The 26,322-nt window shown below is 44.0% G+C and overlaps 1 protein-coding gene across 1 annotated transcript in view; it reads left to right on the top strand.

Moving 5' to 3' along the window:
• Positions 1–26,322, top strand: part of PGM5 (phosphoglucomutase 5) — a 202,862-nt gene that overhangs the window by 131,693 nt on the left and 44,847 nt on the right. Inside the window, exons 8-9 of the mRNA XM_059141446.1 lie at positions 12,267–12,402; positions 16,308–16,491. Of these exons, the coding sequence (XP_058997429.1) occupies positions 12,267–12,402; positions 16,308–16,491 (320 nt within the window). The remainder of the gene's footprint in view (positions 1–12,266; positions 12,403–16,307; positions 16,492–26,322) is intronic.

Here is a 26,322-nt window from a genome sequence, read left to right as displayed (position 1 = left end):
AATAGCATGATTGATTTGCTGACATCAAACCATCCTTGAATTCCTAAGAATATGTCCTCTTTGGTCATGCTTAAACACATTGCAGTAAAACCACTGGAACTGGTTATAATGATAACATTTCAGGATATGTTGGGATTCCTGAAGAAGTTTCATTCTGGGGAGATTTCTTCTCTTACCCACTCTAGTGGCATTATCATTAATGGTCTGGGAGGGATGGTGTGCATTTTTGTTTCTTTGGGAAAGGAGAGACCGTATCAAGCTCTCTCAAGTGCTACTGTTTAGACTCAGAATATATGGCTGGTACTTGTGCTTAGGTCAGTCCAAGCTGTGATACCTTCTTTAACAATACAAATCTAGCAACTGGAATGGAAACTGGCAAGCCCAGGTTATCCCTCCCTCTCTGTCTTTATAAGCATTTATTGAGCACTTACAATATACAATATATTTATAGGCTTTAACTTTTCAGGATAAAATATCATGTGTGTAAACCATATTAAACCCTCAGTAACAAATATTTGCTTACTTCAGTTTAATAAACATTTATTCAGTACTTACAGAGTACAAGGCATTGTCCTACATGGTATTTAGAATATAAAATGCTTAGGACCATACCCTTAAGGAACTCAAGATCTTTGGGTACATCATTAGAAACATGCACAGATTACTAGATGACTGTTCTACAATGCAGAAACTTTAAATTTCTAAAATAGAGGAAGAGAAAAAAATGTGGGAAATGAGAGAATGCTTTGGGACTGGAGGTTCAAAGCATGCTTCAGGAAAGGGATGAAAACTGGGCTGGTTCTTAAAGAATGGGAAGGATTTGTATACATAGAAATGAAAGAACCAGGCCATGCCAAATGGAGAGAGCAGTGCCAGAAAGAAATAGAGGTTGGGAGAGCAGGGGACATGTGTTGCATGTGATATGGAGCACTTTTTCATGTGTCTGTTGGCCATCTGGATGTCTTCTTTGCAGAAATGTCTGTTCATGTCCTCTGCCCATTTCTTGATTGGATTATTTGTTCTTTGGGTGTCAAGTTTGCTAAGTTCATTATAGATTTTGGACACTAGTCCTTTATCTGATATGTCGTTTGCAAATATCTTCTCCCATTCTGTGAGTTGTCTTTTGGTTTTGTTAACTGTTTCCTTTGCTGTGCAAAAGCTTTTGATCTTGATAAAATCCCAATAGTTCATTTTTGCCCTTGCTTCCCTTGCCTTTGGCGATGTTCCTAGGAAGATGTTGCTGCGGCTATCATGTTCCTTTTAAGGAACACAAGGACCCTTCCTCAGGTTCAAGTGACTTTTGCCTCACGAGCCTGATTTGACAGAGGAAATTCCTGAGCTCAGGAAGGAGTTGTGGGACTCACGTAGGGCCCCAGGGCTTGGAAAAGGTCCCCACCTGAATTACATTGCAGTTGAACTAAGATTAATCTCGTGCCCTACACTGTGTGCTGCTTTCCACCACAGTGCTCAGTCTTTCTGATGAAAGCAGTGACTTATTCCATCCTGCAGGCATACAGTAGTGAGGGACTGTTAGAAGGCCTGAGGAGTGGGACCACTCAGCCTTGTAGGGGGAAAATAGCTTCATTCTGCTCTTATGGGTTTTATTAATGCCAGTTCCTGGGTAGCCCTGAGCTGCTACGTCAGAAGCGCCTGGGAAACTTGCTAAAAATACATATATTCTTTCCTACTCTTACTTGGAGTCTCTGGGGGGGTGGGTGGAGCCTGAGGATCTTCATTCTATTTATTTATTTTTATTTTATTTTATTCTTTTATTTTTAAAATTATGTCATGTTAGAATCTGCATTTTAAGTAAGTATCCTGACATTTTTTAAAGAAGGGTTATTTCTTTCCGAGAGAGAGAGAGAGAGAGAGAGAGAGAGAGAGAGAGAAGTTAGCTGGACACAGGAGATCCTTATTTAGATATAGTTTCCAGGGGCACCTGGGTGGCTCAGTGGGTTAAGGCCTCTGCCTTCTGCTCAGGTCATGATCTCAGGGTCCTGGGATCGAGCCCCACATCAGGCTCTCCGCTCAGCAGAGAGCCTGCTTCCTCCTCTCTCTCTGACTATGTGTGACCTCTCTCTCTCTGTCAAATAAATAAAAAATATCTTAACAACAACAACAAAAAGATATAGTTTCCAGCAGCAAATGAGCTAACTAAGGGAGGAAAAAGTCGACAGATGGAAGGGTTTTAGATCCGCAGCTGGGGAGGTGCCCCGAAAATGTACCCAGGCTTTCTTGAGTGGAGGCCTTTTCCTGTGTCCCTGGAGCATGGAGCCGTGTACCAACTAGGAATGCATCGTTTGGTGCCAAGAAAGCTTGAAAATATGGATTTGACTCAGGCTCAAGAATGTCAAGCTTTTTTTCCAAGACGAGCAAGATATATCGTGAGTGGAAGTTTCCTTTGCCAGCTTCTTGAGCTCCTAGACATTTCCAAGGTACCAGGCTGGGGATAGGATTGGAGCTCAGGCTTCTCTCCTAGGAAAAAGTCCAAGTCCTGGACAATAGGAAACCTGTACTTCTGGCTCTGCCAAAGAATCAAAGTCCCTTAAGAAGCCAGATCACCTTTTGTGCTGGGACCAGATACTCACCCACCTCCTGGGAAGAGCCTTGGAAAACTCGTTTATAGAGAGAAAGAAGAACATATTAAAAATTCTCAGATTTAAAGAGAAGAAAACTGTTCATCTAGATGACATCCGGGTAGTTCCAATTTGAAGGAATCTGGACTTGTCCCCGTATACAAAAGGGGATATATGAAACAACTAAACCTAAGATCTATAAAACCAAAAATGTTGAAGTTTTATTTTGTTTTTGTTTTCATTTTTGTTTTTGTTTTGCCATTGGTTGATGAGGTCCTTCTCGTTTCCATCTTTGACAGCAGTTTTCGAAGAAGTGACACCATTTGGGGAATGTATGAGTGGTCCCGGCCCAAAGCTTTTTCCTTTATAGGAAATACTGAGGGATGGCTGTGTTTGGGAGAACCTGGATGAGCTCTGAATTTGAACATCACCTTGAATATTACTATTACCTTGATCACATACTCTTAAAAAGCTAATGTCATTAGCCATATGACTGTGTATTGTTTTCAAGAAAGTACTCTCTGTTGAGTTTTCCATAATAATAATAATCTCTTTGAATGGACACTTAGTATATGCCTGGGCATTGCTAAACCTTCTGTATGCATCCATCTCTCCCTCTGAAGATTTGGAATTGAATCCAGGTCTCCTGGCACCAACATGACTTGTCCATCATTGTCACACCAATTTTTTCCACTGTGAACTTTGGAGGACAGCCTGGTTCTCTTGAAGTAGGCTATTTTTATATCTGGCCGGTTTCTAGCACAAACGGGAGAGACCCAGCCTATGTGTACATTCCAGGTCACAAGTAATTTCAAATTTTTAAGATTGGTTCGATCTTTCTGTTTGATGTGGAGACATCGTAAATGCCCTGAGGACAGGGGCCATGCCTATTTTGTTCAGCTCTATTTCTTTGATATATGGTAGGTCTTGGGTAATTGTTTGCGTGATGGATGGAAGGAGAGAAGGAGGGATGACAGACTGGAAGGAAGTTAAGGTAAAAAGAGGAAATAAAGGAAAGAAGGCTGGAAAGATGGAGGGAAAGTAGACAGACAGAAGGAAAGAAATAAGGAAGAAACAAAGGATTTCCATGTTGGTATTTCTTCTTTCTCTTATCAGTAGTTATATTTTTGGCAGGTTTTTGTTTTTAAGATTTTATTTATTTACTTGACAGAGACGAGATCACAAGTAGGCAGAGAGGCAGCAGAGAGAGAGGAGAAGCAGGCTCCCTGCTGAGCAGAGAACCCAATGCGATGCGGGGCTCGATCCCAGGACCCTGAGATCATGACCTGATCTGAAGGTAGAGGCTTAACCCACTGAGCCACCCAGGGGCCCATAGTGTACCTTTTTAAACGGGTAAAATAAACAACCACTTTAGTCCATTCCTTATCTAGATGATCACTAATTGCATATTTGGCTGTTTCCACGTTGGTTCAGTCTCTAGGGCAAAGAAAGAAGCCTGTGAATTTCATATTATTGACGTTCTACCCCATTTCCTTCTCCTATTCATGGCCAATTTGTGTATCCGTCTGGATAGCAGATGTGACGTGAGAAGGCCGCGGTGACAGCATTATCAGTGCTGGGAGAGCAGTTCTTCTGTGGGGCTAGTTGGGACAGGCTGTGTGCACATGTGTGATGTAGGCTAGGTCAGAGCATGAGGCGCCAAATTTGACATCCCCAAGAACCTCCTCGTAAAGTCCGACAATCAGAACTCCCTTTCGGACCCTGCATCAACTCCCTACCCTGTGCTGGGACCCAGAGCTCCACCTGGAGTGAGAAGAATGTCTCCATCACATAAAATCCTGTTCTTGGGGTCTCCCCGGTTCCATTGCCTTCACCCTTCAATTCATCCTCCAAGCTGTTGAAAAGTGGCGAGGGAGGGTGTATGTGACATCTGAGTATGGAATGAAAACGAAAGAGTGGACCTCGGAGGCTGTGTCCACATCTACCAGGGCACTCTGGGACTGAGAATCTTGGGAAATCATGGTCCTTAGCCACAGATGAGGGATCCCAGCCAGACTAAGGGTTCCTTTGTCTACAATGTTGACTAAGGGACTTCTAACAAGGAGGCCCATCCCTTGGTATTTAAGACGTAGTTCCTAAAATGGCACTTGCAGGCTTCCCCACCTGCTCTCTGCTAGTTGCTAGTTGCTAGGTGACCCCAGGAGAACAAAGCGGAATGACTACAGAGTGACAGGTCCTCAGCCATGTGGTGCAGACCGCAAATCCACTGAAATGATTGCCGGTTCAGCTTATGACCTGTCAAGGAGTAGTTCTCAGGGAATCGTGTTGTTTTCCTCCGCTCCGGTGACAAAGAAACGGCGTGCGATGTATGAGTTAGGAGGTCCCACTCTCCCTTACCTACCAGTACCGGTGTGCTTTGAGGGAGAGTTGTGTTAGCTGGCTGGCCTCCTCCAGGACAGATGGCTTGACTGCCTTGGCGCACATGTTCATGAAATCGTGCTAATATGTCTGATTTATCGAGCCCCTCCTAAGTGACAGATACCATGCTCAGGGCCTCCTATACATTGTTTCATGGAGACTTCTCAACACTGAAGTGAATTAGGGACCGTAATGGCCCCTCATTTTCCAGATAAGGTCACTGAGGTTAGGGAAGAAGGTCAAGCCAATGGTCAAGGTAACATTGGCGGAGTTGGGATTCAAACCCAATCTCACTGGCTCCACAGTAGCCTGCTGCCCCCAGTTAAGGCCAGGCTGAGGGGTCTTTTACTCCTCTGTGGTGATTCTTTTAGCTGAGGGTGGAACGAATGCCAGGGGACTTGGGAGAATGGTGTCACGTAAACAGCACAGCGCCAGGATTTGACAGACCTGGCTCCAGTCTTGATTCCTCCTCTGTAAGGCTGAACCACCTTGCAGAGATTGCTTAACTTCTCTGGGCCTCAGTTTCCTCATTTGTAAGGTGAATATTCAGTGGGATGATCTGTAACATTTTTTCCAATGTAACATTCCAGGTGACGTCTAGCCAGCTAGCTACTCTCACTGAGGAGTGAGTCCAGTGAATTAGATCAAGCTACATACAAGAGTTTCACTCAGTCATTGATTTGATGTCATCATTCAGTGAATATTTCCTGCATGCCTTCTATGAACCAGGGCCAAGAGAGAGTGATGAGTAATTTCAGACACAGTTCTTACCCTCATGGAGCTTATTGGGTATGGCCGTATTAGCCAAATGCCCTATAGGATATTGGTGTCAAGCACCGTCATCATCATCGTCATCATCATCAATGTCATCATGAAATTTATTGCCACGTGTTCTTATTCACTGGGATCCATAATGGCCACAGCACCGGTCATTGGTCAGTTGCAGCCATCCTACCTTTCTGAGCTGACAGCTGTCTCTTATATATACCAGTTACATAGATCCTGACCTGCTGATACGTGGAATAAATTTATTCTCCAATTCGTGAAAGTTTTAGGGCATTTGTTTTTTGAGTTTTTTTAAATAATTTTTTATTTTTTTATTCACATATAATGTATTATTAGCCCCAGGGGTACAGGTCTGTGAATCGCCAGGTTTACACACTTCATAGCACTCATCATAGCATATACATTCCCCAATGTCCATAACCCAACCACCCTCTCCCTACCCCTCTCCCCCTGACAACCCTCAGTTTGTTTTGTAAGATTAAGAGTCTCTTATGGTTTGTCTCCCTCCCGATCCCATCTTGTTTCATTTATTCTTTTCCTACCCCCCAACCCCTCCCCCATTGCCTCTCAACTTCCTCATATCAGGGAGATCATATAATTGTCTTTTCTCTTATTTCGCTCATCATAATACCCTCTAGTTCCATCCATGATGTTGCTAATGGCAAGATTTCACTTCTTTTGATGACTAGGACATTTGTTTTTAAAAAGCTTAATTTTTGAGCATGGAAAAGCGGCAGTCTTTCCATGCACCTTGCTTTTGGGCAAGATTTTGAAAGCTGAACATAAGCGATTTGAGGCATGAAAAACACAAAACCCCCAAACCAACCTGTCACTATTCTATAGCATGTTTTCAAATCTCCGAGTCCCCTGAAAGGGCTGTCTCACACGTTTCCCTTCGAACTCCACTATTTACAAAAGACAAATCCTTGTCTTGAGTGGACGAAAAGAGGATGGGGAGACTTTCAGTGCAGACTAGTAGAAAACTGCATTTGTAAATGATCTGAGGTTAAATTGATCTGAGAAGAGAAGCAAAGAGAAATTGGCAACTTTTCTGACCATCTTGTGTGCAAAGGAGGAAGACCGCCTTTGTGACCCACATCTTCAGGAGGGTTGCCTCAGCTCCCTGGGTCATTTTCTCTGTCATCCTTGCAGCCCCTGGGGACCACTGTGGTTCCTGGGCTTGCTGGAAGTAGCATAGTCCATCCATGTCAGAGCTAACCCATGCCCAGGTTCGAAGCCTGTTTTCACCACTTTATGGCTGTGTGACCGCATACAAATGGTCTAGCCACAGTCTCTTCTTTGTCAAAGGAGCTATACTGTTGTGTAAATTGGGTGATTGAATACACGGGGATGTGTGAGATACGGAGTCTAGTGTCTGGTACCTTCCTGCTCATCTTCTAAGAATGGAATTTATCTCGCTTTGTAATCCCCCTCTGAGAGCAAGTATGTATAGCTCCTGTCACTTCCGGTTCCGGGAATGGTGGTGCTACTATGTGCATTGAACATGCACGAATCCTAAAAACCATCAGGGGCCTATTCGAGGGAGTGACCCTTCTTTTTAGATGATCACGCATCCTGGCATGCTGGGGACTGAGAGGTTTTCTTAGTTATGGGGGGGGGCATTTACTGTTATAATTGGGAAGGTCCCAGGTTAAACTGGGACGAGCTCGTTACCCCAGAGTTGGTAAAATCCTCCCAAGTTTTCCAGACAGAAAGGGCAGGGAGAGAGCATAATCCTGACACTGACTCCAGCAGGAGCCACCCACGCAAGCAGGACCTGTGGCATCCACCAAACTGGAGACTAGTGGCCACTTTCATTTAGCAACAAATTTAGACAAAAAGAAGAGGTCAGATTTGGACAAAAAGAAGCCATCTGCCCCCAACATGGACCTCTTTTGATTATTCTTCTCCTAATGCAGTGGCTCTCAACCCCAGCGGCCCATGAGAATCACTTGAAGAACTTTAAAAAAAAAAAATACCAATGTCCGTATCCCATTGCCAAAAATTCTTGTTTTAATGGTCAGGAGTAAGGCCTTGCACTGATATTTGGAATTCTTGTAAGTTCTTCAGGTGACTCTGATATGCAGCCTGGATTGAGAATCATAATTCTTGTTCCAGCTTGGGGCCTGCAAAAGGTGCACAGTGATATCTGTTTTCCTAATTGACAAGTTCAGACGTTCCTGATCTGAGTCTCAGCTGAGATGACTTGATTGTGTTCATGTTTTATTGAGTTGATTTGCCCATGCTGGAATTTCCATGAGAAGGAAATCACTTTGAGACTGAGTATGCTCTTTATTTCCCCCTTATCTTCCATGAGGCCAATAATCTTACTGGAATAAGTAGTCTGGATAAGGCATAACTATGAAGATGGCAAAATGATTAGTAGTTTGTCGTGTTTGTCCAAATCCTTGACTGCACACCAAGAGGGAACCCAAGGATAAACTATGGACTTCAGGTGATAATCGTGTGTCAGTGTAGGTTCAACACTTATAATAAATGTCCTCCTGCACTGGGGACTGTTAATAGTGGGGGAAGTTGTCTTTGTGTGAGGACCAGAGTAGAGGGGACACCCCATACTTTTTAATCCATTTTGTTGTGAAGCTAAAGGTAGGCTACAAAATAAGCATCCCCAACTTCCTCCAAGGCCAGTGCTGACAGCTCAGCTGCACGCCTTCTTCCCCATCCTCAACTTCTGTTAGTCTCTAAAACCTTCCGGGATATTCCTGATCCTAATCCCAAGATCTGTGAGACCCACAGGGAGGGGGGTCATATTCAGTCCCTATGGGATGACTGATAGTTCAAAGTCCATCACCCATTCATAAGTGGTAGTGATCTGTTTACTATCCCAACCAGCTCTTTGGTAAATGGAATTGAATGTCCTCAGATATGACTTTCTACACACCACTGAAGACTTTTTGTCTTATAATGAAAAAAATATATCTTTCTTCTGGAAATAGGGCAGAAGAAGAAAACACCTGCTGTTCTACCATTTCCGAGATATTGTTAAGGGTGGGGTGGTCCTCCTGTTGTTTATCTGTGCACATACATACAAACATATCTTACCTATATTTTGCTCCAAAAATATACTGAATATACTTCCTTGGTAAGCTTAATTGTTCCATTCATGAAAACATCTAAACAAGCTTTTGGATGGATTTTCCACAATTATCCTGATGTGTAATGATTAGCTTGCATTTGTCCAATTTTCCTCTCATCTCTTAGCTACTTTAGTAAAACGTCCTTGGGCTAAAGGTTAAAAAGAAGGATAGCTGAGTCCAAACCTGGGTGATACCTTAAGACTATCGATTATTTTTGCCAAATTATGGTATTAAACCACACATTTATACTAACACTGGTACTCAATATTCCCCTTCCCCTGACCTCTGCTAATTGGCAGTTTCCAAATATCATCCCATTTAATGGACTTGACCGCAATGAGACCGAACATCTGTCCAAATGTTTTGAACTCTTAATATTTTTCTCTTGCGAAATTGCTCATTTCTACCCTTCCACAGTTCTCTATCGGGGTATCTCTTTTTCTCATTGACTCATAAAATATTTATAAATATGTAGTGTGTTAAGCCTTATCATCTATGATGTGAATAGCTCTTCCCTCTGTTTTTACTCTGTTTATGGTAGGGTTTCAGAAAACAATTTCATACCTTTGTATTTTCTGCGTTTCTTATTTAATGTACCTGTCACTGATATGGCATGATAGTTCATTTGCTTTGGAGAAGGAGGGTTGTATCCCCAAAACCCTCTCGAAAGCATTCCATGAGCATCCAGGGGAATCGTGTGTGTAAATGCGACATCCATCATTGTCTCCATTCCCACCTCAGAAAGCTGTAAAAAGCACAATTCATTTTACTAGATCATTTCCCCTTATGAATTTTTGCAGATGTTTAACTTGTAGGCAAGTATATCCAAACCAATGTCAAAATCCACTGTCGAGTTGGTGACAAATGGGCGAGGTGTTTTTTTTTTTTTTTTTTTTTAATCTTGCTAAAAGAACTTCATGTCTCTTCTCCCACTAAATTATGCCATCTTCTTTCACAGAGTCAATAACCTCTAATGGTTCTATCCCCAGGTAATGTAATCCAGCTGGAAATGCAAGGTATGCAAAGCCCATGTTTTAAAACAAAAGAGTATTTTTCTCTAGCCAGTAAATAAAAGTAATTTTTCAGCTATAAAAGGACTAAAGGTTTTGAAATTATCCCACTGGGCAGGGTTTCCTAGACTTGTTATTTTGGCACTCAGCCATAGAGCCAGCCCAGCATCTTCCAAACTTCTTCCATTTTTGTAGCCGTGCGAAGAGTTCGCTGGATAAGACAAGAGTCACCCCATGGTGTGATGATTAACGTCTGGGGTCCTCTCAACCTGGAGGCAGCGGCAACCAGACGTCTGAAAGTGTCATCAGCACATCATTGATCAGTGCAGAAGGAGAACCAAACACTGATTGTTTTTCCTTTTAAATATCTTCACTGCCCTCTCAAGGTTGTATGTTTTCCTTTTCAAGGAAAAGCACTTAACATTTAACACCATAAATGTAACAGTAAATGGCTCATAGCTTCATTGAGAGGTTGTCAAAAATGTTTAACTTAAGTATTATTTCATCCCATTTTCAAGGTTTCAAGAGCTTTGAGACATTGGGTCTCCCTTTTCGATTTTCTATGTATGTTTCATAGCCCTGAAACCAAAGCGCCCTCGTCCATTCTCACGGCTCTATTGCAAGAAGCATTGGTCCAGCCCCTGGTCCCAGTTGCCATTCCTACAATATGGTTATTGCTAGTGTCAGAGGATTACAGTATAGGAATAACTGAGAACAATCTGCCTTAAAGGGTGTCTTAAGGAATCAGCACCATGTTGGCGCATTGTGTGAATGACCAATACATTCTGACAGTGACCCCGCGGGGTGGGAGCCACCCTTGTCCCTATGGTGCGGACGAGAACAGCCAGTCCCGCAAAGAGAGGTGTTGAGCCAGCACTTGAATGTGAACAACCTGACCCAAGAGCCTGCCCTCTGGACTTGATTAAATTGATAGGACAACCCCACGAGATTGGTGTTGGTGTCCTCATTGTACAGAGGAGAAGTTGAGGCTCAGAAAGCTTAATAACTGTGCAGCAACTTGTCACACGTGCAAGAGGTAGCAGGAGTTTGGTTTCAAACCCTCATTCCAAAGCCTTCCCATGCTTTTCCTGTCACCGTGTTCCTTACTCTGTTACAAGTGCCTTGGATTCTGGGCCCTCTTCACTTCAGAGAGAGCTTAGAGCCGGCCAGGAGACAGGTACTTAAGTGGGCCTCTTGCATTTCCTTCTGGTTCTTTTTGGCAAAGAAACCTACCTGTTCAGTGGGCTTTTGGCATTCCTGTGAATGCCACGACATGAACTGCCTGTCTTTCTACCTGCTGTAGGGTAGAGTCACCCAGTTGATTCCTGCATGGGGGACTTTGTGGTTGCTGTCCCTTGGTTTGGAATGCTTCGTGTCCACATCTCAGCGTGGCCGACTCCTTCCCACATGGCAGCTCAGATGTCATCATCTCAGTGGAGCTGACCATGACAACCTGTGTTCATCTCCTAAGGCTGCCACAACAAATCACTGTAAACCTGGGGTTGGGGGGTGGCTTAAAACAACAAGAATGTGTTCTACAAAACCAAAATCAAGGTGTTGGCAGGGTCATCCTTCCTCTGAAGGCTCTAGGGGAGAGCCCTTCCTTGCCTCTTTCCACTTTGGGGGGCTCCCTGTGTTCCTCACTGGTGACAGCAATGCCAGTCTCGGTCTCTGTCTCTGTCTTTATGTCACCTGTTCCTCTATATTTCTCCTTTCTGTATCTTCTCCTCTCCTTTGAGGAACACTTGTCATTGGATTTAAGGTCTGCCTGAGTAACCTAGGATGCTCTCACCTCAAGATCCTTGATTGTATCTGCAAGACTGTTTCCCCTGCTAAGGTCACGGTCACAGGTGCTGGGTGAACATGTCTTTTGGGAAAGCCACCACTAGCCCTTATGTAGACAAACTATACTACTCTAGGTAATATAGTTTTTGCTGCTGTCATACTCTGTGACTTTTTTCATAGCCCTTGTCCTTATTTAATGCATCTTGTTCTCTCGTCTACTTTGCTGTTGCCTGTCTCTACCTCCTCAAATTCAAGCTTTATGAATAAAGAGCTGTCTTATTCAGTGCTCTATCCCTAGCTCCTTGACCAGTGCTTGGTATATTGTAAAGATAAAAAATTATTGACTGAATGAATGATAACATTGGGCAAATGTGATGTCAGCTTAGCTCTTTGGTACTTTCAACAAATTCCAGGATTGTATTTTATTTTTTGATGTTATTTTGTACTATTTGAATTTCAGTTGGATTTTTTCAAAAATGCCAGTATACTATGGGACATGTATTTATCACAATAGGTAAATATAGGCAACCATTTCAATACTCAGTTGCTAACTGGTCTTCGTGGTTCATTTGGCTTTTATTCCCCCCACCCCCAGGAACAATTCCTCAGCAGAATTCTTCTTTCTTCTTTAGGCTCTGATCACCTCCGCGAAAAGGATGGCCTCTGGGCTGTTTTGGTCTGGCTTTCCATTCTGGCTGCGCGAAAGCAGAGTGTGGAGGAAATCGTCCGAGATCACTGGGCCAAATTTGGCCGCCACTATTATTGCAGGTGAGGAGTGAGGGGGTCCCTGGGGAACTGCTCTTAGAGAAAAGTGGTGGGCTAGAACCTTAAGAAGGAGGCAGCTTTCAGGATGATCTGAGGAACCCAGGGGCTGGAGCTCCTGATAGGCATTTGGGCGACCTGTCAAGGGCATCCAAACCAGAAGGCAGAAATTTCCCCTCTCCTAGAGACTTTCCTCTGTCATCTCTTCACCCGTGCCTGTCAGATGGGCATCCATTCCAAGAGGGACTCTGAACTGCAGAACCTTAAAAGTCCTTTGTTGTCCAGGAGAGTTGGATCGTCTAATCAGGGGCTCTCCTTCTTAGTCCTCCAACCATAATTATCAAAGAATGGAAGCAGAGACAAAACTGATAGGTCGGATTGCTTTCGTAATCCTCTCTTCCCTCCGTCTTACGTGCTCGCTAAGGGTCGAACAATGTCTAAGGTGCCCTCTGAAGGGGCCACATGGTTCAGGAGCCCCAGATTTGGCTAAAGTTTTGTCCCTGTAAAAGGAGATGCAGAAGAGGGAACTGTTACCCTGGGAGAGAGCAGGGGCAAAGGTCAGTGGCTAAGAGCTCAGGATTGGGGGGGGGGGGGTCTATCTATGTCACTTTCTTGTTTGTGAAGTAAGTGAGGGAGCAGAGTCTTCTGCCTGCCTGGTTGCCCGCTAGGTGTACCTGGGTATGCTAAGTTTGTGTTCCAAGTACCAAGCCACAGATTTGGGGGAGAAGTGATGGGCAAGGAGGTTAACAGTGGAGAACCTGGGGATGGGGCAAGGGAACGTTTGGGTAGCCTCAGAGACTCTCTGTGTATGGAAAACAGTATGGTGGCGTCTTTGCTTTGTTTACAAATAGTTAACTACTTTGGATGTTTGGTTATGTTTCAAGAGCTTAAGGAACAGAAAGAAAGCTTCAGACTTCCCTTATAAGGTGATTGTTTTTTCTCTTAACAAGTCATTTACTTAGATAAATATCAGAGAATAAGAAAGCCTGTGAGAGGCCTCATTACCATCAAAAAGATTACAGGGCTCTGGGAAATGTTGACGCGGCCATAATAGTCTTTTTTCCTGTTTAGACAAGAAGACAGAGGTTCCAGTTTCCTGAAAACCACCTCAAATGGTACCTTGTTTCATAAACAAGGCAGTTACTCTCAAGGCAGGTTGGGCATTTGTTATACTTACTAGTATTTCTCACAAGTGCCCAAAAAATCCCGATTCTTGTGGGCCTTTTTGGCATACCTGGGAAGTAATTCCATTGCACAAAGCTGTTCCAAAAAAAAGTCCAACCTGATAAAAATATGTTATGATCGCCAACCTCTGGCTTAGTGAGATCCCTTTGAGTTAAGGATGTGTTCCTCATAATTTGTGCAATGATTATCTAACTTTCTGCCAGTGTTTTGAGGACATGGTGTTATGATGACTGTATTTAGAATATAGTTCATTTTTTCTGTGGCCAAGAGCTTAGAGGATAATTACTTTTTTCATAGCAAATATGGTATTACAGAATATAATGCAATGGCAATTTAAATTCTTGTAGAACATTGATTTACATTTCAGATTTCTGTCCAAAAAGATCACAGAGATAAAGAAAAAAGGAAGAGAGAGTAGGTAGAATGAATGGTTAACACTTTTTTCAGCCTCCAGCAGATACAGGTTGAGAGATCCTTGTGAAATAAAAAGACTTCTAGCCTGTTCTTTGTGGTGGGGAGGAGATAATCCAACAGTTTTGGTTAACTGTTTCTGAACCTGAAGTTGTATCTGGGAACCCATATGATTTTCCCTGTGTGAATGGACCCCAGAAGGAACTCCCCATTGAAAAATTTCCTCCCTTGTATGTGCTATGGTGAGTGCTATGAAATGTGTAAGCCTGATGATTCACAGACCTGTACCCCTGGGGCAAAAATACATTATATGTTAATAAAAGTAATTAATTTAAGAAAAAAAGGAGAGAAATATTTCCTCCCTTGAAAGTGTGGGTTGTGGTGGTCAGAGGAGGTGGTTTGCCGTAGCAAAGTGGGGGTTCTGTGCCAGAGTCTGCTTGGGTATGAAGATAAGCATTTGGGCAGGCTTGACAATAGACTGAATGTGATATGTCCTGTCCATGGATTTCCCCAACTTCTGCATCTCTTTCACTGCCCCCTCCATATCCTAATAAACCCTTAGCCCATCCTTCTACCCCTCTCTGCTTGGTTGGGTCTCGATCTTCCCCCAAAAGACTATCTTTAAAGAGATTCTAGGCTCAGAACTCATCCACTGCCTCCAGTGTTCTGAAAGAGTTCCCAGTCGTTTTGTTTCTGAGGCTGGGGAGGGCACATCTGTGTTGGAGGGAGAGTTTACAAGACAGAGATACAGGGACAGGGGACCCACTACTAGAAATGGCATCATTCCATGTTTTCCATTTTGGCTAATGCCCTGATGTTTACTCAAAGTCTTAAAAGATCTCGGGTGAAGAAGAAGTAGCACTGATTCAAGTCTTCCTTCTTTCAGCGGGCTGGGAGCCCACATCTTGTCCCTGTGTCACACAGAGCGCAGTGTAAGATCTTACCACATGTGAGCCATGTGGGCCCAGCTGCCCCTCAAGGGCTTCCTTCTTTAACAGCGCCCCCTGGGCTTGCCATTCGGTCTCGGTCGATACTATCTGACACAGGGGAAGACTCCAGTTCCTTTGTGATAGTGACCAAGAATAAAATCCATTAATAATTTTAAGCAATGGTGTCTGGCATCTCTCGATATGCATTATGGTATTTAAGCCCGACAAGAACAAATGAGAGAGGTGTTATTTTTAGTCTTTTTTTTTTTTTTTTCCTTTTTCCAATCACCTCCCAGACCCATTGTTACATTTGATGTTCTTGGCTAGGAGGACTTTTGTTTTAATGGAACAATTGGGGTATTTCTTCCAAGTTTCCAAGAGAGTTTTATGGTATGTTGAGGTCCCTTCCTCCTTCTCCCTTCTCCTCCCTTGATTCCTCTCTCCCCTTCCTTCCTCCCCCCCTTCCCTTGCTCCCGTCTTTCGTCCCACTGCGTAGTAAACACTTACTAGAAGCAGCAGAGAACGAAACGGAGAAGGTCTCTGGCCTCCCGGAGCTTGTGGTTCATGGCGGCAAAGGCAGATAAGACATAAATAAACAAATACACAAACAAAGTAAATACGGATTGGGATAAGTACCACAAGAAAATGTCAAGAGTGATGTGAGAGAGGGAGAGATGAGGGAAACGTCTTGAATAGAAGGTCAGAGAAGGTCACTTTCTGGAGGCGACGCAGAGCTGGAAAAGTGACAGAAGAGAATGTGCCAGGTATGTGCGTGGTCATGGGGAAGCATCTACCAGGTTGAGTCCTGGGATGGATCCCCAGCCCGGGCTCCCTGGTCAGTGGGAACCCTGCTTCTTCCCCTGCAATCTGCCACTCACCTCATAATGCTCTCTTTCTCAAATAAGTAAATAAAAACTTTAAAAAAAGGAGAGAGAATATACCAGGTTGAGGGAACAGACAGCAATGGCAAAGTCCCAAAGGCAGGGCAGGGCAAAGTGTCTCCGAGGACCGGAGAGGAAGCCCGTGTGGCTGGACGTCAGGGAACAAGCGTGAAGAGTGGGACAAAGTCAAGGGGTAGGTGCGGTCGGATCTCACAGCGGGTTATGGTCTGTGGCTACAGTCTTGTTCTCAACTGATGGGCACTTGGAGAAGGATTTAAAATAAAGGACATGACTCCATGTGCTTTTTACAAGATCATTTGGGCTCCTCTATGGGGCCAGGGTTCTGTGGGTCAGGTAAGAGAGCATAGGGACCTACTGGGACGCTTCTCTGTGCTCTTCTTCCAGGAAAACAAAACCAAGGCTCAGATGACCTTGAGTGGTCTGCCCTGTGGCTGGCTCTCTGGCTAGGTTTGCCTTCACCCTGTGTCCTGCCTTCCCTCTCCAGGTTTGACTATGAGGGGCTAGAGCCCAAGACGACGTATTACATCATGAGGGACCTGGAGGCCCTGGTCACAGACAAGTCCTTCGTTGGCCAGCAGTTCGCCGTGGGCAACCACGTTTACAGTGTGGCAAAGACAGACTGCTTTGAATATGTGGACCCTGTGGACGGCACGGTGACCAAGAAACAGGTACTTGCTAGGAAATCACTAGAAAGGGCAAAGCCAGGGGTCAGAGTGTCCAACAGCTGGAATAGTCTGTAGGGCTGGTCTACTGTGAGCGCTTCATGTGTCAGATGAGAGCCCGCACCCAGGAGAGAAGAAAGCCCTCAGTGAAGTTTACCTACCTGGTTAATTCCTGGCAGAGGACACATTTGAACACAGCGCCCTGACTGTCTGTCCAGTATTCTTTCTGCTTGTAACTGACAGGCCGATACTAAACATAGATAGAAACCCAGTATTTCCTTCTGAAATGTTTGCAGCCTGTGGGCTCATCACAGATTCAGAAAAAGGTTCCCAGGACAAAATACTCTTTTTCCTTGGCATCCCCGTCAGGTGCAGTTTCCCCTTTTATGACCTTATGTCATTGAGAATGATAGGAGCTTAGCCAGATGGGTTTGTAGGGGAAGAAACAGTGGGAAAACTTGTCCCACAAAACCCAAAAGGAAGATCTATGGTGGAGAATGATTACAAAAGGTCAGTGACAAAATCAACAACTTCTGCCATGGTCTCATCTTTGTGAATTGTGTAAGGGAAGTTGAAAGCTATTACAAAGTGTGTTTCTTCTTGATTTTGTGTATTTATTGGCTATGGCAAGAACTGACCCATCTAGGAGCACATTTCAATATTTACAGTTTAAATAAGACACCGAGTAATGTTAAGAAAAGCTCCATTCTAAAATCTCCAAATTCTTATCTTCTGGTACACTCTTCACCAAGAACAGACAACAAAATAAATCGGAAGCTGTCAGATTGGGGGGGGGGACTAGATGTAACAGAATTTACTGATCTTTTTATTTCGACTAATATTTCACACATAGTCCTTCTCTTAGAGTCCCGGACTTGCAGATGTCCCAAAGCCTGAGGCCCTCCTATTATTTGGTTGGTATCCTCCTCTGGTCTGTGGTGTTTCCTGGTGGTCTTCCATCTCTGTTGGAAAGTCATTCATCTTTCATTCTAGAAGGCCTTCTGTGGCTGGGGAAATTGATGAACGCTTTACTTTGGGAAGCTGTAGGGTAGTGGAGATAAGAGTGGTTGAGAAGTTTGAAGACCCAGGGGTGTCTGGGTGACTCAGTCAGTTCAGTGCCTGCCTTCAGCTCAGGCCATGCTCTCAAGGTCCTGGGATTGAGCCCCGCATCCTGCTCCCTGCTTCTCCCTCTGCCCCTCCCCCTGCTTGCACTCTCTCTCTCTCTGTCTCTCTTTTTCTGTGTCTCTCTCTTTCTCTCAAATAATAAATAAATAATTTTTTTAAAAAGTTAAAGAAGAAGAAGTTTGAAGACTCAGAAGCACATCTTCCCCCTGCCCCACTTACTAGTTACATGACTTCAGGAAAGAGGCCCAATTTCTTTGAGCCACGGTTCCTTCCTCATTGGTAACACATCTGCCTCACAGCGCTGTTTCAGAAAGCCAACGAATAAGACAGGAAAGCGCCCAGCAATCCTTCACACAGGGAGTGCATCCTCCATTTCTTGTAGTTGGGTTTTGTTTCCCACGAGGATGCGTCTTCGTAGATGAGACCGAAATAACGCTAGTGAATCTCCAGACATGTGAAGTCGGGAGCTCCCCACATCATGTCTCAGAGCCGTGTCGCCTCAGATGAATCCTTTCCAATTCTGTACCATACCCCTACTTCCATTTTGCAAAGGAGCCTCAGACCAAACATTTCTCAAATCCAGGCCTCCTAAAACACATGCTTTCTAAATTATTCTTGGGAGGTTTTTGTTCCCTGGTGAGGAAGGCTTGAAATCCATTCTCTGAAAAGATTATCTAGTCAGTGCTAGGGTCTGGACTCTGTCTGCTCCTGAGAAGCTTGTCTGTGAAGCTAATTTGTTTTGCTGTGAAACCCACTAACGCTCTACCTTGTTTCTTCCCCAGCGCACTCACCATCCATGTCCTCTCTTCTTGGCTCTTTGAACAGTTCACATCAGGCTAATTGCGCAGCTAGATCTCAAGTTCAGTCCCTATTTATTCCATGTGCCCTCCCCTGCAACCCTGAATCTTGGTTTCCAATTTTACTCTGGAACTTATTTTTTTTTCTTTCCATACTCTTTCATATTAGCTCAAATGTGGCCATAAATAGTAAATGCTCCCAGGAGCTGTTCTGGGGAATTCCTCTAGCAGCAAAGGAAGGTGGTTGTTCACCTTCTCAGATTCCGGGACCTAAGTGACGGTTTACAAGCTTGCGGTCCTCAGTCGTCCTGGAGCTTCTCCGCTGCTCTGGGCTTGGCTCACTGAGGGTTTGGGGGGGGACAGTTAACCCTCAGTGCCATCCTTATCGTCAGCAGGTTACACATGGTTCTTGCTTTGGGTCCTGTTGGCGCGGAGGGGGAGTTCCAGCAATGGGGGTGTGTTGGTAAACTTCCTTCATCAAGGCGACATCTCTGCTTTTGAGAAGTCAGGGTCATTAGTACTCGGTTCCAGGGATGGTCGAGTCTGGGCACACTTCGGTGACATCGTTGCAAAGCAAGCACCATCTTTCTACTCCTAAAAGGCATATTTGAATTTAATGAACGTGTATTATTTTTAAATACCCATAAAGCACTTCGGTGCCTTCATTCAAGAGATATTTCTGGAGAGCCTACCAAATGCATAATAACTGGCATTTGTCATGGGAGGCATTTTTATTTTTTAGAGAGGAAGAAGTGGGGGGCCGAGGGGCAGAGGGAGAGGAAAATCTTTTTTTTTTTTTTGAAGATTTTATTTATTTATTTGACAAACAGAGATTACAAGTAGGCAGAGAGAGAGCGGGGAAGCAGGCTCCCCCTCTGAGCAGAAAGCCTGATGCAGGGCTCGATCCCAGGACCCTGAGATCATCACCTGAGCTGACAGCAGAGGCTTTAACCCACTGAGCCACCCAGGCGCCCCAGGAGAGGGAAAAATCTTAAGCAGACTTAACACGCAGCATGGAGTCTGACGTGGGGCTGGTCTCACGACCCTGAAATCATGACCTGGGTTGAATTCATGAGTTGGGCTCTTAATTGACTGAGCTACCCAGGCGCCCCTGGAGCAGATTTTTAACATAAAGGTATAACAGCTTTATCGAGATACCATTCACACACCGTCCAGTTTACCCATGCCAAGTGCACACTTTGGTGGTTTCTAGCATGTTCAAACAGTTGTGCCATCATTACCATGGTCAGTTGTAGAACATTTTTGTCATCCCCCAAAGCAACATGTACTTGTTGGCTGGAATCTCCATTTCCAACCCTGATGATTTGACCTCCTTTCTGTCTCTCTGGATTTGCCTATTCTGGATATTTCACTTAAATGGAACGATTGTGTGGATAGACTTCATTTTTTGGGTCCATTCTTAAGTTCATGAATGCTTGGGCTATTTCCACTTAAAAAAAAAAAAAGATGTATTTATTTATTTTAGAGAAAGAGAGAGTCCATGAGTGGGGGTAGGGACAGAAGGAGAGGGAAAGAGAATCCTGAAGCAGACTCCCCGCTGAGCATGGAGCCCTACATGGGTCTCCATCCCGGAACCCTGAGATCATGACCTGAGCCAAAATCAAGAGTCAGCCACTTAACTGACTGAGCCACCCAGGCACCCTGGGCTTTTTCCACTCTTTGACTATTATGAAGAGTGCTGCTGTGAATATTCACGTAAAGTTTCTGAGCAGACATCAGTTTTCAATTATCATTCCATGCTAGGTGTGGAATTGCTAGATTAATGGTAACTCTAGGTCTAGCCTTTAAAGCAACAGCCATATAGTCTTCAAGAGTGATTTCTCTGCTTTCCATTCTCCCCAGCAGCAGATGAGGCTTTCAATTTCTGCATGCTTTTGCCAACCTTTGTTATTATCTTTTTGGTGAGAGAATACTGTAATTTAAAATAATCTACTAAATTATGTATTATTTTACAATTAAGTTGGAAGAGACTTGATCTATAAGGACAAACACAGTATGCCTTGCCTAGTAAAACCCAAAGGAAATATAATAATGCAACTTCTCTGTTTGCTGTGGGAAGCAGATTGCTATGGCCTCTCCAGGGTTGTATTTTGTTGGAGTCAAGAGGACATAGGTTTGAAGGCTTTGTCCCTGCCTTGATTTGTGACTTTGGGTACATTATTTAATTCTTTCTTTTCTCAACTTGTTGGGGCAGGCAGATGGCCTATTGGTAATAATTATCATATAGGTTATAGAGAAGGTGTGAGGAGAAAGTTCTATAAAGCCCCAGGCTCAGTGGCTGGTATCCATTTGATATTCCAGAATTATCAGTTGCTTCCTCCTTTCAGAATCTTCAGCTTGACTGCATATCAGTTTGAGGAAAGGGTGTGGTAGGCGTTCAAGTGCACAGGCTTGAGATCAGCAAGTCTTGGGTTTGATTCAGTTCTGCCGCCTCCTTGCTGGGTGATCTTAGGAAGTTACTCAACCTCCCTGGGCCTTTCCTTATCTGTGAAAATAGGAATAATCATTGTGGTTTCTTCATACAGCCCTTGGGAGAATTCGATAATACATGGGAAGTCCTGACATGTAATAACCACTAATAAATGATTAACTAGAAGAGCTTGGGTTAAGAGAGCATCCTTGGGAAGGAAGGATTTTGACATTTACTGACCATATATGATGAGAAAAACAGGGACAACAACACTGAACAAAATACAGCTTTGCAGGGTGTCATCTGAAGACATGGGAATGGCTCCTCAGTTTCTGAGTCATCTGTGAATTGATTCAAAGTCACGGTTCTTTCCTTTCCCTGAGCCCGCTCCTCCCCCATCTCCTCCAACCCACTTTGCTCTAGAAAGGGAAAGGTTTTTTAAGGCAGCTCAGTCTCCTTTTTGTCCTCGATTTGGGGTTAGAGTCAGGAAAGGGACTGTGGGAAAAAAGCGGTTTTACATATATCTCCAGAGATAAAGAAGAAATGTTCCTCCATCCGAAATGAAATTAAAATCCTGTTCCAGTGATAAGCCCTGCCCTCCATCCACTTCACGGCTGTGGGAATGTTCAGCAAAGTCTGTCCTGTCTGTGAGACCCTGTGGGGGTCACTTGGGGGTCACTTAAGGAGCAAGACCTCTGAAGTATTCAACCCCTGACTTGAATTCCCAGGGACCCCATTGGCCTACCCATGACCTGTCCAGGTCACATGGGATCTACTGTGGCTGTCTCCAAGCGGCTGATCATTTTGTGATGTTGGGTGCCAAGAGGAAAGCTGATGTGGTTTTCCATTAAGCAGGACCCACAAGGAATTCTGATTTAGAAATAGCAATTTAATGAGGCATGGTTCAACACCTGCGGCTCATTCTCTCTTGTCCCATGAGGGTATGTCACTATTTATTTTCAGGTAAAATCTAGTCACATGAATGAATAATGACGGCTTCTTCAAATAAGAGTGGGAAAAGTAAGCCAGTAGCTCCTATGGGAGCAGGGATCTGTTTGACCCAGTTGCCAACTAATTCAAGAGGTTCCCACTTTATGCCTTGTAAAAAGATGGAAAAGATGAGAGAAAGGCAGGCAGCTCCTTAAGTCTTGATGGGTGGCCTACTCTTTCCTCAAGGATGAGTCCCTTGTACAAACACCAAGATTTTCCATGGTGCTAAGCACTCTCTTCTCTTCCTTAACCATCAACAACCCAAGGGATATCATCAGCAGCAGATTACCTCTTATCATTATCCTCCCCATCTTCTCCTTGTAGCCCAAATCTCCCAGAGTCACCACTCAATGTTTCATGGCTATGAGACTCTTCCAGCCCCAATGGAAGGAATACTCCAGTCCTGGTGGTGTGAAAGATGGACGGTAGGACACATGTACCAGCATCAAGTACTACTAGGCTGGGCATCGATGACAGAACCATGACCTGTATTTTGAAAATTAGCTTTGAAGAGAACAAACTTGATACCATCAGCAAAATTTAAGCAACGGAGTCTCTCCTCATGACTGGTCCCATGCCTGTATTTCTATTTAACAAGATCAAAAATCATGAAATTCCACCAGTGCTGAAGTCATTTGCCAGTAACAGTTCAGATGATATTAAAAAACCTGATGTAAATAAAAGCATACCAGTTAGCTGATGTGGAAAACCAAATCCAATTCGATTATGTCAGGCCAGCTCTCAGCTTATTAATACCTCTTCGAGTTATGCAGGCTGTGTGGAAACATTTTGATGTTGTCCTCAACCTGGAAAAAAGGGCCATTTGAAATTAGTTCAGAGAAAAAGCACACTTTGAAGACTGGCTGCAAAGTTAATTTGCTTTTAGAGTTGTTTTAATACTCGGGAAGGTGTCTGCACTTTTTAATTTCAGTATTTAGAAATAATGAAGCAAGTAAATTGGCAATCTTGAAATCACGTTTTAGTCTGTTTGGCCTTTGGCATTTTAATATATACTGCCGTACTACTAACCCTTGGTTAGCAGAGAGAGAGAAAGTTACCATAGCCTCGTTTCTGGAGGCATCATTGAAGGCAACTGATTGGAGAATCTAGGTGCCAAGGACTGAGTTCTCAGTTTAGAGTTAACTGGTCAACCTTCAACTTTCATCACATTCTGATTGTGAACCAAGTGAGAGACTGTTGTGAACACCATATCCCTGCACAAGGCCGCTTGCCGGAGTGTGCTCTGCGCATCTCAAAGAGGAATTTAAGAAATCACTTCAGTCATGCTCATGATCCCACCTACAGAGTTTAGTTGAATCCGAAAGATAGTACTTAGAAACAGTCTTCCTCTGTGGAGTGACCGAAGTGTTTTGGGAGGGAGGTGGTGTCATTACATGTATATTGTGATGAAATCTGGGTGAAAAAATCCTTTTTCTGTTGCAAGTTGTGAGGTTAAAAAAATTCTCATAATAAATATATATCCCTTTCCTACTTTAGTACAATACGGTGAAGACAGCGGAAGCGTGATTCATTCATGCCTTCATCCATTCACTGAATTTTTTTTTTTAAAGATTTTATTTGTTTATTTGACAGAGATCACAAGTAGGCAGAGAGGCCAGCAGAGAGAGAGAGAGGAGGAAGCAGGCTCTCCGCCGAGTGGAGAACCCGATGCGGGACCCGATCCCAGGACCCTAAGATCATGACCTGAGCCGAAGGCAGAGGCTCCAACCCACTGAGCCACCCAGGCACCCCCATTCACTGAATATTAACCAAACACCTACTATGTGCCGGTCAGCTTGCTGGGCGCTGAAGATACGCTGGCACACGGGAGAATCTAGTAGGGAAGACAAACTGAAATTAAATTTGTAATCACTATAGAGTTCATTGAACAGTATTACGGAGAACGAACCTATTTGGGAGTGCAGAGCAGGGGGAGCTCACCTCAAGTAGGGCTCTGGGAGGTGAGATTTAAGCTGTGCCCTGAAGAATGAATGGGAGCTGGCCTAGGGAAAACCATCTTGTCAGACTAAATGTCTTTCTTTCATTTAATGTAGTTAAACTGTTGTTTGACTTTCCAGATAAAGAGCTGGGATTTTCCGGGGTGCCTGGGTGGCTCAGTGGGTTAAAGCCTCTGCCTTTGGCTTGGGTCATGATCTCAGGGTCCTAGGTTCGAGCCCCGCTTCGGGCTCTCTGCTCAGCAGGGAGCCTGCTTCCCCCTCTCTCTCTGCCTGCCTCTCTCTGCCTACTTGTGATCTCTGATGTAAATTAAAAAAAAAAAAAAAAGAACTGGGATTTCCTGTAGGCAATAGTGTTCTCACTGGGATGTTACAATACTTACAATCCGCAACTCTAGTTCATTCTACGACACTGCAGTTGTGCTACATAAAGACAACTGAGGTTTTTTGGTAGGACACTTTGAAAACCACCTGGTTGGCTAAGGTGGCTGGGTGGCTAAGCATCTGACTCTTGATTTCAGAGTCATGATCTCAGAGTCCTGGGATCGAGCCCCATGTCAGGCTCTGCCCCCAGTGGGAGTCTGTATAGATTCTCTCCCTCTCTCCCTCTGTTAGTGAGAATTTTTTTTTTTTTTAAGATTTTTATTTATTTATTTGGCAGCAGATCACAAGTTGGCAGAGTAGCAGGCGGGGGGCGGGGGGAGCAGGCTCCCCTCTGAGCAGAGAGCTTGATGTGGGGCTTGATCCCTGGACCTTGGGATCACGACCCAAGCTGAAGGCAGAGGCTTTAACCCACTGAGCCACCCAGGCGCGGCTCAGTGTGTCTTTTAAATAAATAAATAAATCTTAAAAAGAAAAGAAAAGAAAACCATGTATTTAAAAAAATGTTTTTAATAATAGCTACTTTTCCTGTGATTTTGCTATTCATCTTCCAAAGACCAAACACACATTCATTGCTTCATAAAGACCTGTTGGCTGAGTAGGAGGTAAGGAGAGGGAGACAGTGTTTCTGATTAGTTGGTAAGTTCTTACTACTTTGCTTCTGATTCACTGGAATTTTGTTATAACAAAGCACCTCCCCCTGACATAAATTGATTGCTTTAGGGCGATCTTCTAAAATGCTGGTAGTCTAATCCTGCTAAGATGTGTGATAAGAATCTAAGTATTCTGGAATGAATGACATCATAATTACTTCCTACCGAACTACTAATTCTGTGTATAGTTAGGAGGGTAACCGTTACCAGGAAACATAAATATTAAAAGGAAAAAACTGTGGACTATCACAGGAACTGAGAGAGGAAGCTACCTCTGTTGTCTGGGTAAGGTCTGTCTGATTCCAAAATATCCCAGAACGGAGGCTGGTGTTGAGTGAACGGGGATCAGCAGCCATTTTGGCCAATGATGAGGGGAAACGGAACATGTGTGACCTAGTTCCATTGTTCCAAATCTGATAGTTGGAATCTGGATAATTTTGAGGTCTTCTCTCTCCCAGTAGTACTCTCATCACCTAATGTGGTTTTTGCTGGGCATATGTTTAAAAAGAGCACTTAGGGAATCATCTGGCCTTGATTCCCCCCAAATAACTATTTGCAATTATTGGTCTCCAAGAGAGCTGGGTTGGTGGTGAAAAAGACTAGATGAGAATTTGCTCCCCAAAGTTGGGCACCTGGGTCTGGCTGTTAGTTAGTGCACTGCAAAAAGGCACCCGGGCTAGTGGGGGAAGGAGAAGCTGAACCCCAGGCCAGCCAAGAGGAAAGATGCTTTTCTCTAATTTGTCTTCCTGTTTGTCATCTCTACGAGGGCACAGTATGGATGAGCTGCTGCCCTGCTCAACCCCTTCTGAACTCACACTTGCAGCTAACTCTGACTTCAACAAAGAAAAATGGGTAATTCTAGTTAATTTTCTTCATGGAGAGAGATGTCTCTCCAATCTAAATCTTCTGCTTTAGAAGCTGCATGCTTTCTTCTGCAAAATATGGTTCAGATGTTACACAGCAGTATTTTCACCTTGAGGCTTTCCAGACGAATCTCTGGGATCCCCCATGAGAGACAACATGTGAATTAGGCTTAGAGTCTCTCTCTTCCACGCCTGTCTTGTCTCCAGGTTCACGTGCCTGGTGTGGCCAACTGACTGTATATGTGACATTATCCTGGCTTTTAGGGCCATGTGCTCTTTTCCCCTGGAATCCATCCTACGTCCTATTTGACGGGGTCGGATACTGCCAAGTAACTGTTGGTAATGTATAATTCCTCCTTCCCCGCCTGGCTCCAACATGTTCTGTAATCTCCAAACGAACATCTGGCAGCTCTGTGTGTGTGTTTAGCAACTTGCACATCTCTCTGCATTGATTTACATGAGGGCTTAAAAAAAATCAACATTTATTTATCCAGCATTTATCAAATACTTGCTCTACGTAAGGCTCTGTGCTCGTTTGGGAGATGGTAAGAAACCTATGAGATGTTGTTCGGATATGTCACGAGAAGCAGTGTGTGACGCTCAGCCATCCCTTGTGTTTCGACCTCAAAGTATAAGCCTGGG

The sequence above is a fragment of the Mustela lutreola genome, chromosome 12, assembly GCF_030435805.1.
Source record: "Mustela lutreola isolate mMusLut2 chromosome 12, mMusLut2.pri, whole genome shotgun sequence".
Taxonomy (NCBI): domain Eukaryota; kingdom Metazoa; phylum Chordata; class Mammalia; order Carnivora; family Mustelidae; genus Mustela; species Mustela lutreola.
Note: the sequence above shows the minus strand (reverse complement) of the source record. Positions and strands in the feature narration are given on the sequence as shown.